Source organism: Paramisgurnus dabryanus, chromosome 2, assembly GCF_030506205.2.
Source record: "Paramisgurnus dabryanus chromosome 2, PD_genome_1.1, whole genome shotgun sequence".
NCBI classification, from domain to species: Eukaryota; Metazoa; Chordata; class Actinopteri; order Cypriniformes; family Cobitidae; genus Paramisgurnus; species Paramisgurnus dabryanus.
In genome coordinates this window covers 49,534,111-49,552,017 of record NC_133338.1, presented here as the reverse complement: position 1 = coordinate 49,552,017, position 17,907 = coordinate 49,534,111, and the positions used below count along the sequence as shown (strand labels likewise).

General features: G+C 36.2%; 1 protein-coding gene across 1 annotated transcript in view; it reads right to left on the bottom strand.

Annotated features, from left to right (window-relative positions):
* Positions 1 to 17,907, bottom strand: part of galnt18b (UDP-N-acetyl-alpha-D-galactosamine:polypeptide N-acetylgalactosaminyltransferase 18b) — a 136,386-nt gene that overhangs the window by 53,020 nt on the left and 65,459 nt on the right. Inside the window, exons 3-5 of the mRNA XM_065261567.1 lie at positions 16,301 to 16,467; positions 2,320 to 2,503; positions 504 to 701 (exon numbers count right to left, since the gene is read on the bottom strand). Coding sequence (XP_065117639.1) covers positions 504 to 701; positions 2,320 to 2,503; positions 16,301 to 16,467 — 549 coding nt within the window. The remainder of the gene's footprint in view (positions 1 to 503; positions 702 to 2,319; positions 2,504 to 16,300; positions 16,468 to 17,907) is intronic.

The window sequence follows — 17,907 nt, the reverse complement described above, 5'->3', positions numbered from 1 at the left end:
CTTTGTTTTGTGGTGCTAGGTTTGGCCACTATGTTGATATTGCCGTTTGTGAAGCCTGGGCTGTCTACAGAGATCGCGTATTTTTACAGTTTGATCAGCGGACAGGCAGCAAGCAGATAGTGAGGAGATGTTTCCGGTATGTAACAAAAAATGTTTTATGGCCTAAAACGCGTCAATTCGCTTAGAGAACCTTTAAAGTTGTCCAAATTAAGTCCTTAGCAGCACATATTACTAATGATAAATAAAGTTTGAATATATTTACTAAATATGTTCATGGAGCATCATCTTTACTTAATATCCTAATGATTCTTGGCATAAAAAATCCATACAATGTACAGTATTGTTGGCAATTGCTACAAATATACCCATGCAACTTATGACTGGTTTTGTGATTTAGGGTCACAGATGTACAGTATACCTGAAATGCATTGTAAAATGCTTTGGATTAAAGCATCTTCCATGTGTAAATGTAATACAAATAGAAAAAATACAGAAAAAAACACCTGATTGGCGCAGTGCTGTTGTTTAAGTTCCACCATGATTTTGGCGGGTTCAGGTACCGACACCACAGCTCCCAGTCAAACCCCTGAGCGGACAGCGGGTACTCCTCAATCTCGAATGTGTCATATTTGATATTGTCAAAAGATGGAGATATAATCCTGGTTCTGTCTTCTTTGATTCTTTGGAGGATTGGCTCAGCCCTGAACAGACAAAACAATACAATAAGTTACTCTATGCCCAGTGAAAATGCTTTGAATTTATTTATTTTTTTGATATTATATGGCACCTTTATCACTGATTTTTTTTAAATAAATACAAATATGGGAAAAATACCCTGACCTCCCACGTGACGTTTCCACTACTACGCAAGGGAATGGATGGGTAGACTGCAAAAAATGACTTTCTTACTTAGTCTTGTTTTCAGTACAAATATCTAACAATTCTTAAATCAATATGTATATTTTTTTGACCTGAGAAAATAAGTCTAGTTTTTAGACAAAAAAACCCATCAAATTAAATTGAATTTGTGCTTAAAACAAGCACAAAATCTGCCAATGGGGTGATAAAAAAAATCTTTAAATAAGTTAACTTTTTTCTTAAACACTTAATTCAAGAAAATTAATGTAACATTTTCATACCCCATTGGAAGATTTTTGGCTTGTTTTAATCACAAATTCACTTAACTTTATATTATTGTCTCAACACTAAAATTATTTTCCTAGGTAAGTTTGCTCCTCAAGAAGAATGTTTAGATATTTGTACTGAAAACAAGACAAAAATACCAAGTAAGAAAGTCATTTTTTTGCAGTTTATACCTTGTATCATTGTTTGTATGGCTCTCATGCATTTGCAAGTGACTTGTTATACACATAGGTCGCAGACGTTGCATTCCTTAACACCTTCTAAGTTAAAGGTATAGCGGAAGATTTTCTTTTCCGTGTGGATCATCAAGACTATTGGTCATCCCAGTTGTCAATCATTCTGATGATATGATGACGTAAGGCCATCGTGCGTGCTCATCCCATGGTTCGCTTTCTGCGCATGCGCACTTTTAGGTGTATATGTGTGGCGGGCTACGGTTTCATCCATTCATTGAAGCTCGCATTCTCATCGTGTTTTTTCAAAATGTCTGAGGGTCGCAAGAGAAAAAGTGTCTACGAATTGTATGACATTGATTGGCAGATTTTTTTTGCTTGTTTTATGCACAAAATCACTTAAATTTGATATTTTTGGTCTAAAAACTAGACTTATTTCCTTGGGTCGTTTTGCTCATCAAGAAAAAGCATCTTAGTTTAAGAATTTTTAGATATTTTTACTGAAAACAAGACAAAAATACTAAGATTTTTTTTTCTGGAAAATATTTTTTTTTTGCAGTGCAGAAACTTTAATTATTTAGCATTTGCACACTGTACAGTTTTTTTATAATATAATCAACTTCGATTTACAAGCCATTTTAACATTGATTTTTTTATCTTGACTGGTGAGAAATTGCCGTAACTTTTAAATAAAGTCTAAATAAGTTATAACTAATTTAATTTTATAAGATATATAATCATTTTATGTTCCATGTAAAAGCAAAAGTCATAAAGGTTTTAATAAACAACACTGAACACAGATTACAAATTTTTTAGGTAAACTGTCCCTTTAAGAGCAGACGTCCTGAATTTCTTTCCAACCCTTTGTTGCAGGTTAACTATCCTTTAGTACATGTCAGTGCATAAACAACGGGAATGCTTTAGACCATTTAAATTAAAATGAGCAGTAATTATAATCTGGCAATGAAGCACTAGAAATAGCTCGAGTTCTCATATCACCCACCAGCCAGTGTTGAACTCAACGTGGGCATCAAACAGGGCCACCACAGGGGCAGAGGAGGCTCTCCAGCCACTGACACGCGAGCGGATCAACCCCTCCTGCTTACTGTGCCGCACCACTTTAATGAAGCCGGGCTGCTTGCCGTTGGTCTCCTTGACAAAGTCCTGTAATTTCTCCTTTAACTCATCTGGGAGGAGAAGCGGGAGAGAAAGAGAGAGCGCATTAAAATGCCTCCTGGAGGACTTATCCTCATTATCCCTGGTCAAAGAAAAGAGGATGGTGTTGTTTCTCTGCGTGTCAATACTGACTCCCAGGCCTCTGCCTGTTCTATCCACTTTACCGGCAAAGCAGTATTGAACCGGGATGTGAAGCTACGTGTGGTGTCTGAGTCAGACATTGTTATGCTCCTAAACCAAACAAAGCAACATTCATAGAGTTCATCCATCACCCTTGACCTGACTTTAACAGTTGAACTACATAAAAGATGTGAGGAAGCAGAGTGCACAATAAAACAGAGATTTACAATGTAATTTCATATACCTGAAAAACATCTGAGTAATTTAAATGAAAGAGTTGTTATAGAGGCTATTTATTAAGAAATATTTTTTCTTTCATTGCCATTGTATGAATAATAAAACTTAAAAAATGAGACATTCAAACCCAAGATGTCAGCGCCGTATCGGGACACTGGCGGCTTCACTTTTCACCAAAGGAAAAGAGCGAAGGGGCATCGTCCATCTTTGTTTACAGTCTATGTTTCCTGCCAATGACGAGTATTTCTAGCTTATAAAACATTGCCCTATAGGGCAAACACGTGTATGTCCGTGTACGTTTTGAAAATCGCTCTGCATCTGATCTCTATCAAAAGTCCTTCACAAAAATAACTAATGAAGGTAGGATGAAAGTTTTTTTTTTGAAAGCAGAGTTCTTTCATTTAATATATTGTATGTTTATATATTTTAAGAAGAATATTTTCTGGAAGGCATTAAACTTTTGTGAAAATCATGAAAAATGCTGGCGCTGGCTGGCAACTTAAAAAAAAAACGCTGGCGGGGAAAGAGTTAATGGCCACAGGTGTCACCAAAAACAAGGATTTCTATATTTAACACCAATTAGTACATATTTTACAAGGTGGCTAAAAATATGAATTGTTTTTGCATGATTTGCCTTGACCCCTGTGACGTTGAAGTTAAGGGCGGGGATTTGTATCTGTTTTTTATAATAATCGCACGTTTTTACACGATTAACTTCATATAAATTCATACGAAATAGCCAATTCGTAAAAATATGCACAAATTCTAACTGGAATTACACAGATATACAGGGCCGCCTTAACCTAATGTGAGGCCCCGGGGCTAAGAGGTTTTGTAGGCCCCCCTTGCCCTCGATTTATAGTCTAATTTTTTTTTTAAGTGTAATATCTAGGTACATCACAAAATGCATTAGTTTCTTTCGAGACATACAACAGTGAGTTTTCCCTCTTTGAGACAGAAAACACCATAATATTGTTATTAACATATCACTGAGCCCACTTGAGCATAAACACAAGACACTTTATTTAACAACCACACACAGCAACATGTGGTGATAATAAAACCAAAATGTGTGAAAGTATATATGTTTATAAGCTTTATATTTATATAGTTTTTGGAAAACACAAATTTGCAGAAAATTGCCACTCACAACTAAATGCTCACCACAGTTTTAAAAATATAATAAGTTAAAGTTAGTTTTAAAGTGAAAATGCATTAATGATAACAAAAGATAAGTCTTTATAGACAGAATCTTGTTAAATGCATTAATGATAACAAAAGATAAGTCTTTAGACAGAATCTTGTTTTTTAATCAGTTATTTATTTTGTAGGCTATTGAAGATATAGTATGCATTGTATTTAGTATTTATGCATACATAAGCATGTAAAACGACCAAGTATGAATATGCACAAGACAGACAGGGAACATACCTGTATATAAGATCTTAAGATAATGAGATTATAATGGTGCTATCAGGGGATGATCATTTGAGATGGTCTAGTCGCTCTTTACTTTCTTAGACTTGCACCTTTACCGTTGCGTCTCTTTCTCGTCTTTCTAAACCAACAGATGTATGTACTGTGAGCTAACGTCGCGTCAAACATCGCTCCAGCTGCGCACGCGTCACTGATATAAACGCGAGTAAACTTAAACTTTATAACAACTAACAGCATTATGTGCGGGAACTCCTTTCTTAATTTAGCGGCACAGTTTCTTGTGCACGTTTGGAGAGACTTCTGCATGCCAGAGACTCAGACAGCTGCAGGAGCACAGAGAGAGCAAACGAGCGAGCGTGCGCGCGAAAGAGAGAGAGACCTGCACCTCAGTGCTTATTATGAAATTTCAGAAATTACTCTTACATTTGTTGGTGGATTATTTCCCGTTTCTCTGTCACACTCAGTCTAACATGCAGGAATGTCAAGTTGACAACGCGCACTTAAAGCAACACCAAAGAGTTTTGTTTACCTTAAAATAACGCTTCCAAAACAGTTTCAGTCGTTCATCCACTCTAAACAGGGTGAACAGCACTTTCACATTCGCTTTGCAGCCCTCTATCGGCCAAAACCGCACTAAAGAAGTTTCCAAACGTCGGGTAGTGGTCCTGTAGTCCGAGTGAATACTACAAAAACTTGCTTTACGGCAGACCTACAATCCAATCAGAGCCAGCTATGCCTCAGTATTTATGACAGTGGGTAATGGACAATTACGCTTCTAACCTGTAGGGGGAGCAAAGAGCCAAAACTCTTTGGTGTTGCTTTAATTACATCACGCGGAATAAAAAATATGTTACGTCTAACATTTTATTTCACGTTAAGTTACAACGGACCAATCAGCAGCCATGTAACGTGCAATTAGAGTGATTGACAGAAAACCTGACAAGTTACAAAACAATATGACCTTTTCAGCTCATCATGAACGCAAACTTGGGAGGCCCTTGAACTTGGGAGGCCCCTGGGCTTCAGCCCAGGTAAGCCCGTGCATTAAGGCGGCCTTGCAGATATACATTAACATTTCTAAGTCACCAATCAAAATCTTGCAATTTTGTTACATTAACAATGATAAAAAAAAAATACTGGAAGAAAATCTCTTTTTAAATGATGCCACTAATATAACTTTATATTTTGCAACAGGTTAAAGGAACATTCCACTTTTTGAAAAAATATTCTCATTTTCCAGCCTCAATAGTGAAACATTTGATTTTTAGCATTTTGGAATCCATTCAGCCGATCTCCGGGTCTGGGGGTACCTACTAGAAAATCGCAACTTTCCATTGAACTTAGTACCCGATGTAACTACAGAAGAGTCAAGTTTTAAATATAACATATCGAAACGTTTTGGTTATTTTGGAGCGTGATGCTAATGGTCTAATCAGATTCAATGGATTGTGCTAAGCTATGCTAAAAGTGGTACCGCCAGACCCGAAGATCGGCTGAATGGATTCCAAAATGGTAAAAATCAAATGTTTTACTCTAAGGGAGCTGTAAATAAAAAATAGTGCGGTTTCCTTTTAACATTATCAAAAGAAATGCGATTAATATTTAATTTTTTTACTATTACTTTAAATCAGAAAACAATATTTAATGAGATGAGATAAATGAGATTTTGATATTATCTCATTGGTAGTTTGGTGAAAAAATGCATTTGGCAACAATCCATAAATGTGTTTTACATGACTATATAAAACAAACCAAGAAATACCATTCAGTTTTCATTTGGGTGCCATCAAGTGTTACACTTCACTGTTAAATTAAATTCCTATGATTTATTATTCCCTTTCTCTTCCTTCAGATTTTCACCATTGGTAGTGGAGTGGATGAATTTTTTAAGAGACAGTTGACTTTGACATTGATTTATTTTATAAAATGCTCTTTTATCTCCCATTAATACTGTATATTTACACTGAATATAAATGTATTTTTTGACTCTGCAGCACTATGTACTGCTTTTCAATGGTAAAACCTCATTTTTGGAAGTATCTTGGAATCCCTTTGTACACTTTGGGAACCCATGCAAAGTTTGCACTTTTCTATACAGAATGGTTCCAGTCCGTGGATGACTGAGTGAACTCGCACCAAAGCACAACATTTGGTATCTTAGTTATTTTTCTCTACTTCTTTGCTACTAATGATCACAACATTGGCCACAGGCATGACAGAAGTCAAGGGTAACGTATTTCTACCACAATGTAATTGTCTTTGCCCTTGAGTGTGATGTTGTGTTCATCCTGACTCATGCCTACAGAATTCATCCTTCAGCGACCTGCCTCCATGATCGATCACAGAGATTGTGAAGTTCTACTTGCGAATGTCTTTTTTAAAAGCCAGACAATGTTGGAAATGAAGAGCTTGTGGCTCCACAAATTGCTCTAATATTTTTCCTTCCTGCAAAAATGAGTTTTATGATGGAACTGGAAGACTGCAAACAAAATCTGTCTTCTGGATTCGTATAAAAGTGAAAACTCTCCCTTAACTGCACCAAAAGCTTTTCTTAAAGCATTTTAGTGCAGTACTTTCATCTCCATCTAAATTAATAATTACATATCTGAACAAATAACTATTGATCGGACTTTGTGATGACTCTGTGTAATGGGTTTTGATGAATTATAATAAAATCAATAGCATGACCATTATCTCAGAGCTGCCCATGAGTGAAAGCATCAATCTTTTATCAGACCATCAGTCGATACAAAACATTCAGACAGAAATCTGCACTTCTAGTTATTGCGATCTTGTATCATATAAGTCAAAACATTTAAATTTTAAAGACTATAGTTTTAAACCCTCTTCAAAGATGTGTTTTTATCCCTCTACTGAGATGTGCATCCATTATTTGGCCGTATCTGGAGTTGGGAAGTCATGTCAACTCGATGAAAGTTATACATAAACATCTCTATTTAACCCATCTGTCAATCTGTCAGTCTCCGTGATATATCATGTGATATATGGATAACAGGAGGCCTCAAAAAGAAGATTTCCTGATTTATCATAGATAGAGAGCGCTTTTATCATTACGCGTGTCAATGTGGACTCTCAGGCGTTGAGACAGATGAAATATAACGCTTTATATGATGCATTACTTTGAGTATCCAACCCCAAGTAATTTATAAGAGATCCCTGTGCTTTCCACCAACAAATACTGAGCATGTATCAGTATAATGAATAAATAGACCGGTTTTGGTCTTGAGACCAGTTGCAAAACCATTTTGGGTGGTCTCTGTTTTGTCTTGGTCTCAATCGCATTTGGACACGGTCTTGTCTTGGTCTCAGACTAAAACGACTCCAATTTTATTTCAAGATTGGTGAAAAATTTGCACTAAATTCTGATTTTTTGTTAACATCATTATTGTTATTGAATACTGTATAATACTACCTGTTTCAAAGGAATCAAGAACTTCTTATTTGAATTATTTTGTTTCTTTTGTGCCTTTAAAGAGCACCTATTATCTGATTCACGTTTTTAAATTTCCTTTGGTGTGTAAGTGTAAGTATTAGTACATGTTAACAATATGCAAAAGCAACATACCCCAAAGTAGACGATGCCGCGAGTTATCGTCTCCAACCTAAATTAATTTTCTTGGACTCACAGCCTGTAAGTTAACTCCTGTTATTACACGGCTCTCTGGAATGCTTGATTCTGATTGGCCAGTTGAGACATTTGCAGGTTCGTTCTTTTCAAATAATAACCGCTCCAAAGTAATAACGCATAGCCGGTAGAGGCAGCCTGTAGTTATCGCGAAATAAGCCCCTTCAGTGTGATACAAGACCCTCTACATTATCCCTTACTTAGCAACTGATTCTTTTAAACATGGTAATGAGCATCATGTTTCCAGCTGACATCAGAGGTATTCACGCCAATCACAATGTACAGATTAGCTGGCCAATCAGGGACTGCGTTTCAGGAAGAGACTGAAATCTGGAGCTACAAAAATGTACTAAAATAATGTTTGTTTGTTTTTTACCATAAACCACGCAAACACATTGTATTTTACCAAATACACAACATAACGTTGTTTTTTTAGCAATGAAATAGGTGATCTTTAATGAAAACGGGATTGTGTTAAAAAAGTAAACAAAATTTATACAAATGCATGAGTGAAAGCATCAATCTTTTATCAGACCATCAGTCGATATAGACATTCAGCCAGAAATCTACACTTCTAGTTATTGAGATCAAAACATAAAATTTTTTAAAGGGACACTCTACTTTTTTTATTCTAATGTTCCAGCTCCCCTAGAGTTACATGTTTGATTTTTACCGTTTTGGAAATCTTTCAGCCGATGTCCGGGTCTGGCGACTGGCGGTACCACTTTTAGCATAGCTTAGCATCATCCATTGAATCTGGTTAGACCATTAGCATTGTGCTAAAAAAAACAAAGAGGCTGTGTCCCAATTCAAAGGCTGCGACCTTCTAAGGACATATTTTAAGACAGATTGCGTCACAGCAGCACGACTTAAGGCCAGTAAGGCCGTCCCAATTCAAAGGATGCTTAGAATGAAGCCTCAAAATGCGTCCTCATTTCTCCGTGCTGTTAAGGATAGAACGAATGGATCCTTAACAGCCGAGGATATCCCAAGAGTCATTGCGCCTCTGCAACGGCTGCATATAATGGGTGGATATTCTAAAATAAACAATTAAAACCTTTATTAAATAAAAGTGTATTTATCAGAAAACATTTTTTCTTGTCACTGTTTTAGTATTATAAGTTATGTTCTGTGTTAATAATATTCTTTTTATGTTGCGTATATTTCTAAGGTTGATTAATTTGGTATACTGTTGAATAGTATAATCTAAATCAACGTGTCATATTTCTAAAATAAATTAATAATTTTTCTGATGTCATATTTATTTTAATAAGTCAGAAACGTCTCCGCTGTGTCCTGCTGACAGGCGCAGTGGGTGCGTCCAGCAGGTGACGCTAATTATGGGTCCTCCGAAGGTTAGACCGTCTCATTTCAGTTCTCTTCGCGAACTTCCGAGGCTTCCACCTTGAAAGACCGAGTGCTCACCTTTTAAGGTCTCATGCTTATAAGGTTGCAGCCCTTGAATTGGGACACAGCTAGAGTCTCTATATTTTCCTATTGAAAACTTGACTCTACTGTAGTTAAATCATGTACTAAGACTGACAGAAAATTAAAAGTTGCGATTTTCTAGGCAGATAAGAACTACTCATTTTGGCATAATGAGAGTATACGCAAGATATGACTGCGTATTTCAAAGTAATTTAAAGATCCTACTGTATATGACTTTGATAAAAAGCACATTATTTTGTGTATTTGTTGTAATGCAAAATTTTAATACGGTATAAAGTAAAAAAAAGTTTTTTTTCCACATACCATATGGTATTGTTGCTCCTTTATGCCCCTTGTTTCTGAAACACAATTTTACAAAGCTCATCGTTCTGAGAAAGCGGTGTGTGCTTTGATAGGCCAGCTATCCAGTGCATTGTGATTGGCCGAATACCTCAAGCATGTAAATGGAAATGTGACGCTTCTTACTGTACCATATTTGGAAGACCAGCTCCCAAAGCAAAAGTGAAAGGCAGGGTTGCCAGATCCGCATATCAAAACCAGCCCAAATACCAACAACTGATGAACAAAATCCTTTTTTCTCTATCCGGCAGAAAAACCGTCAACCTGCAGAAACATTTTTTTTTAACTAATTTCCTGCCAGCCTTTTTTGAAAAGATGGCTGCCAGCATTTTTTGTGATTTTAACAAAAGTTTCACAAAATGCCTTCCAGGAAAAAAATTCTAAAAATATATAAACATACAAATATATCAAATAATAAAAGAACAGACTCTCTATTTTCAAACAAACAATAAATTTTTTCTCTGCTTATTAACTCTTAAATATGGGCATTTTTCTTAAAAAATAATTATAGTTATAATTATTATAATTATATATTAAATTATGTTAAATACATTTTAGCAAAAATCTGCAATAATTGAATTTTTGTGAAGGACTTTTGTTAGAGATCAGATTCAGAATGATTATCAAAACATACACAGAGTTTAAAATTTGTAAATAGAGTTTTTTCTTCAGTTTTTTTATAAATTGGGTAAGTGTGTCATCTAGTGGATAATCGCGGTATTACAGATTAACATAAAAACTCATCAGGAACATGTTTTTCATGCAAATGGTTTCTCTTAATTGTCAAGATAACTCGTCAATGGCAGGGAATGAGTTAAAAGTGGCTCAATTCATAATTCCACTGAAAGGCCATGGATGCTGGTGAAAGAGATAATATCGTCTTCACTATATCAATACGAGCCCGAATCTGATCCAGAAAATGCAAATGACCAAGCTGACCTATCAACTTGGCAGCGTTGCTTGAGCAGAATGTAAATAATTGGAAAGGTAAGGATGCTAAAACAAAACCATGTCTGCATTTGTGATCGTAAAAACGACAAACAACAAACACTACTCTACACTGCTCAAAACTCGCGTTTGAATCGTCAGTAAGAAAATCTTTAAATATGAAACCTTACAGGCTGTGAATCAGAAGAGCCAGAATATACTTGCAAAGTTAGAATTGCTCCACTTTTAAGTCGAAGCATTTGTGCACATTGTACTTCCCATGTTCAGGAACCTCAACCATGTCCTACGTAAATGTAAAAGGACTTTATTGTTATTGATTCTTTATGGGGTTTAAGCCGTTTGTTTATGTTGTTACTGCTGAAAGCGTCTATAAAAGTGCACTGCATGTTTTTATTCCATACCTATAACTTTAATAAGGTGATTTTAAATGTTTGACAGTGAAGTGGTTATTCATCATTTGTCTCCTGCAGGTGAAGGATTTTATGTCAGGGTTTAAGTAGAACGAGATTAAATTTGACTTGCTTTAGCCTGGAAGGTTGACAGATTGACCGTCGGTCCCACTGTTGACACAGAGTCTCATGTCAAGTGCCCGTTTCACAACCCGTCTCTTTGTATGTAAAGATTGAGCTGTCAGAATTTATGGGATGATCCACTCTGCCAGCTGAACAAGTGGGCTGCTGGTCCTCCAAATTGTTCAATTAATGAGGAGTCATTTGGGTCACTTTACCCTCCTTCTCCTTGTATCAGTCATGGTGTCTCCGGCATTATAATGAAGTGCAGGATGAACCCAGCAATGACTCGCATTAGAGAATGATGTCCGAAGATAATACTCACTATCGAAAGGGCCCGGTTTGCTGCACGGAGCCGCCGGGGTGACGACAGTTAGAGATGATAAGATTACAGATTACACGTTGTAATAAGAATGAATCAGTAACACAATGCTCAAAGGGACACAGAATGGCACAACGTCACATTTTTTAGAGATTTCTGCAAAATTGTAATTAAGAGGTGCACTGATAAATGTGGTCAGTAGTGATGGGAAGTTCGGATCATTTTTCTGATTCGGATCTTTGAATCTCGTTCATCAAAATGAACAAATCTTTTTTTGAGTCATTTCGTTCTTTTCGTTCATTTAAAATATGATTACCTATAATTTCACAAATTACCCCAAAATAACCACTTATGCAAACAAATATGACATTTCTAACAAGTTATGAGAAATAAAAATCCTTATTTCATTATTTCTTGACACAAGCTCTGAAACATCGTGAACGACACACCACTAGTGGTCAGTGCGAAGACACAGTTTGTTTTTAAATGCAGGGGCTTTCATACTTTTTAAATGTAATTCACAAAATCTATGTCATGTTAGTTTGCTTACAGCTACTGTAACATAATTTGAAACATCTCAGATGAAAAATACTGAAGTATTCTAGTAATGACAACTCTTTGTTAATTTATGCAATAGTATTCTGTAGTGTTAACTGTAGTGAATAGATAAACTGTATAATATGGAAGGTATTTTGGGACTTTTTAAAATTCATTAATTAAATTATAAAATAATTAATTAAATTATAAAATAAAAAATAAAATCGCAAAATTAAATTAAATTTTAAAATAAAAATTAAAACATTATATTAAATTATTTCATTTTCATTTTTAACGTGATGAAGCATCATTCCGGCCAAATTGAAAAATTTAATTAAATTGATGATTTGACATCTCATTTTCAATATAATCTTGAGTCAAGACTGACAATATTAAAATAAAAAGGCAAGCTTGAAAAGGAATCTGTAAATAATTTTTTTAAAAGGCTTTTTATTCATGCCCAAGCAATAATAGGGACAAGATTAAAATGTAAAGTTCAGTTTTAATTTTATGTTCTGTTTTTCTTTTTAATTTTCGTTTTAATTTTCGTGTTCACTTTTATTTTCAACTTGTATGCAAATTCAATGTTAATCAGTGGGTGGGGTTTACTTGCTCAAAAAAATGGGATTGGCTGAAGTAGTGTTGCCAAGTCAGCGACTGTGTTGCTTGCCAACTTAGCGACCTTATTGCTACATCTAGCGACTTTTAGACTCATTTAGGCAAACTTAGCGACTGTTTGAATGAATCTTAGCTTCATATCTGTACATATAGGCTACTGTGTCGCTTGTACCGGCCCACGAGTGCTGGGTGGCGCTGTCATGGTGAAATGTGCGCCTGGCGTCTACCCTCTGTGCATTTTCTGAGCAGTGAACAATTTAGACGGTACGAACTGACGCGTGAATGAGATTCGCATGCATTGTTTACATTTCAAACACTAAAAGTGTCTGGTCCGCTGTTATGTATGTGTGTATTTTCACACATCTGATCCAGTGAGGCGTCAGTTTAACGATCTGAAGACATACACCGACCAGTCACTTACTTTTATATGAACATTATCTGTTTATTCAGCCTATGTGTTGTCTGTACAAGTATCGTATCAGGACTTGCGTCCTCTGTGAAATGCAAGTCTTTCAGGGTCTACTCTGTACACTGCACTGGACACAACATACAGTTCGGACCATAGCTGAAGCGTGGAAGACGAGCTACGCACATAAGGGCTGTGACGATAACGCGTTACCGCATCACCGCATTAAGATGCCAGCTGCGGTGATGTCACGGCCGCAACCTTCTTAAACATTAATAAGCGTGTCATGCACAGGTGCTCTGATTTCTTGAACGGTACCGACTCACTCCCTGGTTTTAAACCCCTGCGCGAATAACATCATCGCTGCAAGCAAATCTCAGTGCAATGCAAGTTCATGTGCACGGAGTCTGAGCCACGCGCATTATTTCTCGTTCAAGGAGAAGCAGGCACTGTGTGTTGGTGATGATAATAATAGCATAATAATAATTTTAAACTATAATGGGCAAACATGACAACTATCGTTATGAAGGCAGGTGAGCGCTTACCGACAGCGCGACTCGTTATTTGGTTGAATGCTGTGTTTATATCTGGAGCTGCTGTAAGTGAATTTCTCCAGCTCGGGATAAAAAAAAGTCTTATCTTCTTGATGATGTAAATGGACAGCTGAAATTGAAAGCATTGATTGGAGTATCCATAAGTTTTGCGCAGTTATTTACGGAATGATGCAATAGGTTATTTCATTTTGTATCCACTTTGAAAAAATCGAATTAAACATACTAACCATAATAAAATTAAAAACTATTTATTTTTGATATCTTTTGAGTTTAATATCAATTATGGAACCGTTTTTGTCATTATTTTTAACCTTGTACAATAAATTATTCAGCGTTTCAACAAGTTTGGAGAAGTGCGTTTCTATCCACGGGCAGTTAACCGAAAAACAATGTCTAAAGAAATAGGAATCAGGTTTTGCACAACTCACCAGAAACAATCTTAAACTGCATATTCTTTCTACAGCTTTTCAGGTTGTTATTCTATGAAATGTATTGTATATAAACGGTGACATAAAAGTTCTATAATCAATAGTATATTCAAAAGATATAAAAAAACAAAAGTTAACATAAAGAAATACATATTATTTCATGCTGTTATTGCTAATATAATATGTCAATTTAATAATATCTAAGATTACTGCTTTCAAATGAGGATGCAGGGTTTAAAGTGGGCCGAAGCTGAGCCCCGTCACAAAGGCTGAAGGTCTGTTCTGTACCAGTGTGCCCGCTGCAAAAGTAAGTGACTGGTCACTGTGTATGTCCATTCTCATGAAATGCATACAAATAACACGCCGTGTGATTATCGTGCTATACATAAGCCAAATTCCAATTTTGCAAGCATATGATACGCCAATACTTTCCGGAATTTGGCATATGTATTGCACGATAATCACACTGTGCTATGTGTATGCATTTGATGAGAATGACTGACACCTCACCGGATCAAATGTGTGAAAATACGCACATATATAACAGTGGACCAGCCCCTTTTTATTGTTTGTTCCTCCTTTCACATGTAAACAATGTTCGCGAATCTCATCCACGCGTCAGCTCGTACAGTCTAATATGTTGCTGCTCAGCTCCATGTACAGAGACGCCAGACGCACATTTCACCGGGACAGCGCCACCCAGCACTCGTGGGCCGGTACATGTGACACAGTAGCTTATCTGTAAAGATGTGAAGCTAGGATTAATCCAAACAGTCTCTAAGTTTGCCTAAATGGGTCTAAAAGTCGCTAGATGTAGCAATAAAGTCGCTAAGTTGGCAAAACAGTCGCTGACTTGGCAACACTGCTTCAGCCAATCCCCTTTTTATGAGCAAGTAAACCCCACCCACTGATTAACATTGAATTTGCATACAAGTTGAAAATGAAACCGAAAATGAAAAAGAAAATGAAAACCAATAAATAAAAGAAAACATAAAATTAAAACTGAACTTTTTTAATTTTGTCCCTATTATTGCTTGGGCATGAATAAAAAGCCTTTTAAAAAAAATTATTTACAGATTCCTTTTCGAGCTTGCCTTTTAATTTTAATATTGTCAGTCAAGATTATATTGAAAATGAAATGTCAAATCATCAATTTAATTTAATTTTTCAATTTGGCCGGAATGATGCTTCATCACGTTAAAAATGAAAATTAAATAATTTAATATTATGTTTTAATTTTTATTTTAGCATTTAATTTTCAAATTTGGGACATATTTTGCGATTTTATTTTTTTATTTTATAATTTAGTTAATTATTGTATAATTTAATTAATTATTTTATAATTTAATTTATTAATTTAAAAAAGACCAAAACCTTCCATAGTATAAGGGGTGCGTGAGGCACAAACTAACATGGGGTTAATTGTAACACGGACCGTTTACATTGTTGCACAGGGTTAAGTGTTGGTTTTTTAGTTTTTTTTCCTGGTATTGTTTTCACGGTATTGTCTCCCGCAAATTTATGGAAGGGTATAATGTTTTTTCATAGAGTTTTTATTAGATGAAATCCCACACAGGCAAAAGTTTCTGTAGCATCGCCTGCCATGGCTATGAGCACTAATTTTACAAACGTTCCTATAAGCCGTATTTCAGAGAAGTGACAAGCGAGCTATATGTTTAAATGGGTTGGAGGACAGGTTGTTTTTTTATGTGGGATGTTGGCATGCTATATTCAAACAATTCCCACTTTTGTGATTCCTACTTGTGGTCCCACAGTTTTTCACCAATTAACTTTGTATTTCTGTTACCGGAGGATAAATCGGATTTGTTTTGTAACATTCCTCATTTGTAAATCGCTCTGGATGAAGACAAAACCAACTAAATGCATCAATAATCCAGAACGCGAAGCACACAGTGAGAGAGAATTCATCAACTTTATTAGGATAATCTTTTCGAGGCAAATATTTTCCCCTTTTTTAGCCGATTTATATTCATTCACCAACCATTTTAATCCAATGAGCAGCGCTGCTAATTAAACCCACTGAAGGGCTGGATTAAAGGAAGAATGATGAGAAACAATACAGGCCGTTTATTAAAACTTAAGTCACACGCATGAGAAACTGTGAAGCTTACAGTCCAATGCAGGAGACCAAAGTCATGAAGTTGCTTGTGCACTGACGTGTTTGAACAAGAAGTAGTTACAGGCAATCATTTTCTTAAACAAACACTTTAAGAAGTCTGTACTGAGTGTTAACGTACCATTATTGCTGTTGTCATCCACCAGTATGATCTCTTTTAGCAGGTGGCGTGGGGTTCGGTTCATAGCTGAATGGATGGAACGTAGAATAACGGAGAGCGCCTCATTTACAAAGATGAAGACTATGCTAACCTGGGGTAGGTTGGAGGGGTAAGAGATATTTTTGCACCTGCAGAGAGAGAGAGAGAGGGAGAGAGAGAGAGATGGGTCGTAACTACTAGGGTTTCCCAAGCGGGGTTTACACCCCTAGTGGTTCACAAGGAAATTGCACGGGAGTCGTAGGTAGAAAAAACAGATTAATTACAATAAAATCATAAAATGTAAACAAATAATTTAAAAATGAAATAGATGTAAATAAAATAACCGTAATAACCAGTGGCGGCCGATGACTTTTTCGAGTGCGCACGATGCGAAGTTCATCACAACATGTATGTAACCCGTCATGTGTGTGGTTCCTTATTTCGAAATATGTGTTCTGCGCGTCGAGTGATCTTATGTGCATGACGTGTCTTGTCAAAGTAAGTGCCTGCTGCAGATGCGTCTAAAGGGTTTATGATAAAAGAGACGCTCGCGTTTGCCAGATACTCGCATAATCTCATGCGTAATCAAAGTTTACTGTTAAGGGAGTGTTTGTTTTGTGTGTATTTTGTGAACGTGAGCGTCTCTTTTATCATTAACAGTTCTGACACATGTGCAGCAGGCACTTATTTTGACAAAACACGTGATGCACATGGTTCACATGATGCAACAAACACATATTTTGACACTCTGAACATATATTTTGAATTTTTCGCCCCTCAGATGAGCAGTCACGAGCCGCCACTGGTAATGACATAAAGATGTATTTTATTTGTAAAATCTAATGTGACCATTACACAACACTATTAAAAACTGAGAACTTGTGCAAAATGGACAGATATTGTATGTTGTACCACTGAAAATATCAAATGAAGGTCCAATAACAGGAAATAATAACAACAATAACTATATAAAATTCTAATGAATCTGATAAAAACGTTAAACATGAAAATGTGCTAATAAATGATTTACTTAATTTACTTAAGGGGGTACTTTATTAAGATAATTAAATAATTTAAGTAAAGAGGGTAAAGTTAACAAAAACGTTTGAGAACCCCTGGGTTGCTTCCGAAACGCCTACTTCCATACTATATAGTATGTGAAAAGCAGTGGGTGGGGCAAGTAGTATGTCCAAATTCATAGTATTTGAAAAGCAATCGGGGAAAAGTACTCGCATGACCCACTACTTCCGGCAAGATCCCAAAGTGTTCATTCGATGGACACTTGACATGCTATCCCTAGACCCCAGGAGAAAAGATATCCAATGAAGAAGAAGACGGAGGGGAGTTGTTTTATTAAAAAATGTTCGGAAGCGGTAACGCGGCTCTATTCAAATGCAAATACATATATTAAACAGTTGTCCCTTGTGTTTAAATTTGCGCTTGTTCGTGAGTAGTATGTCCGAATTCATAGTATTCGAAAAGCAGTACGCAAAAAGTACCCGCGTGACCTACTACTTCCGGCAAGCGGCAAGATCCCAAAGTATTAATTCGATAGCACTTTGCTGTCCCGTCACCCCCAGGAGAGAAGA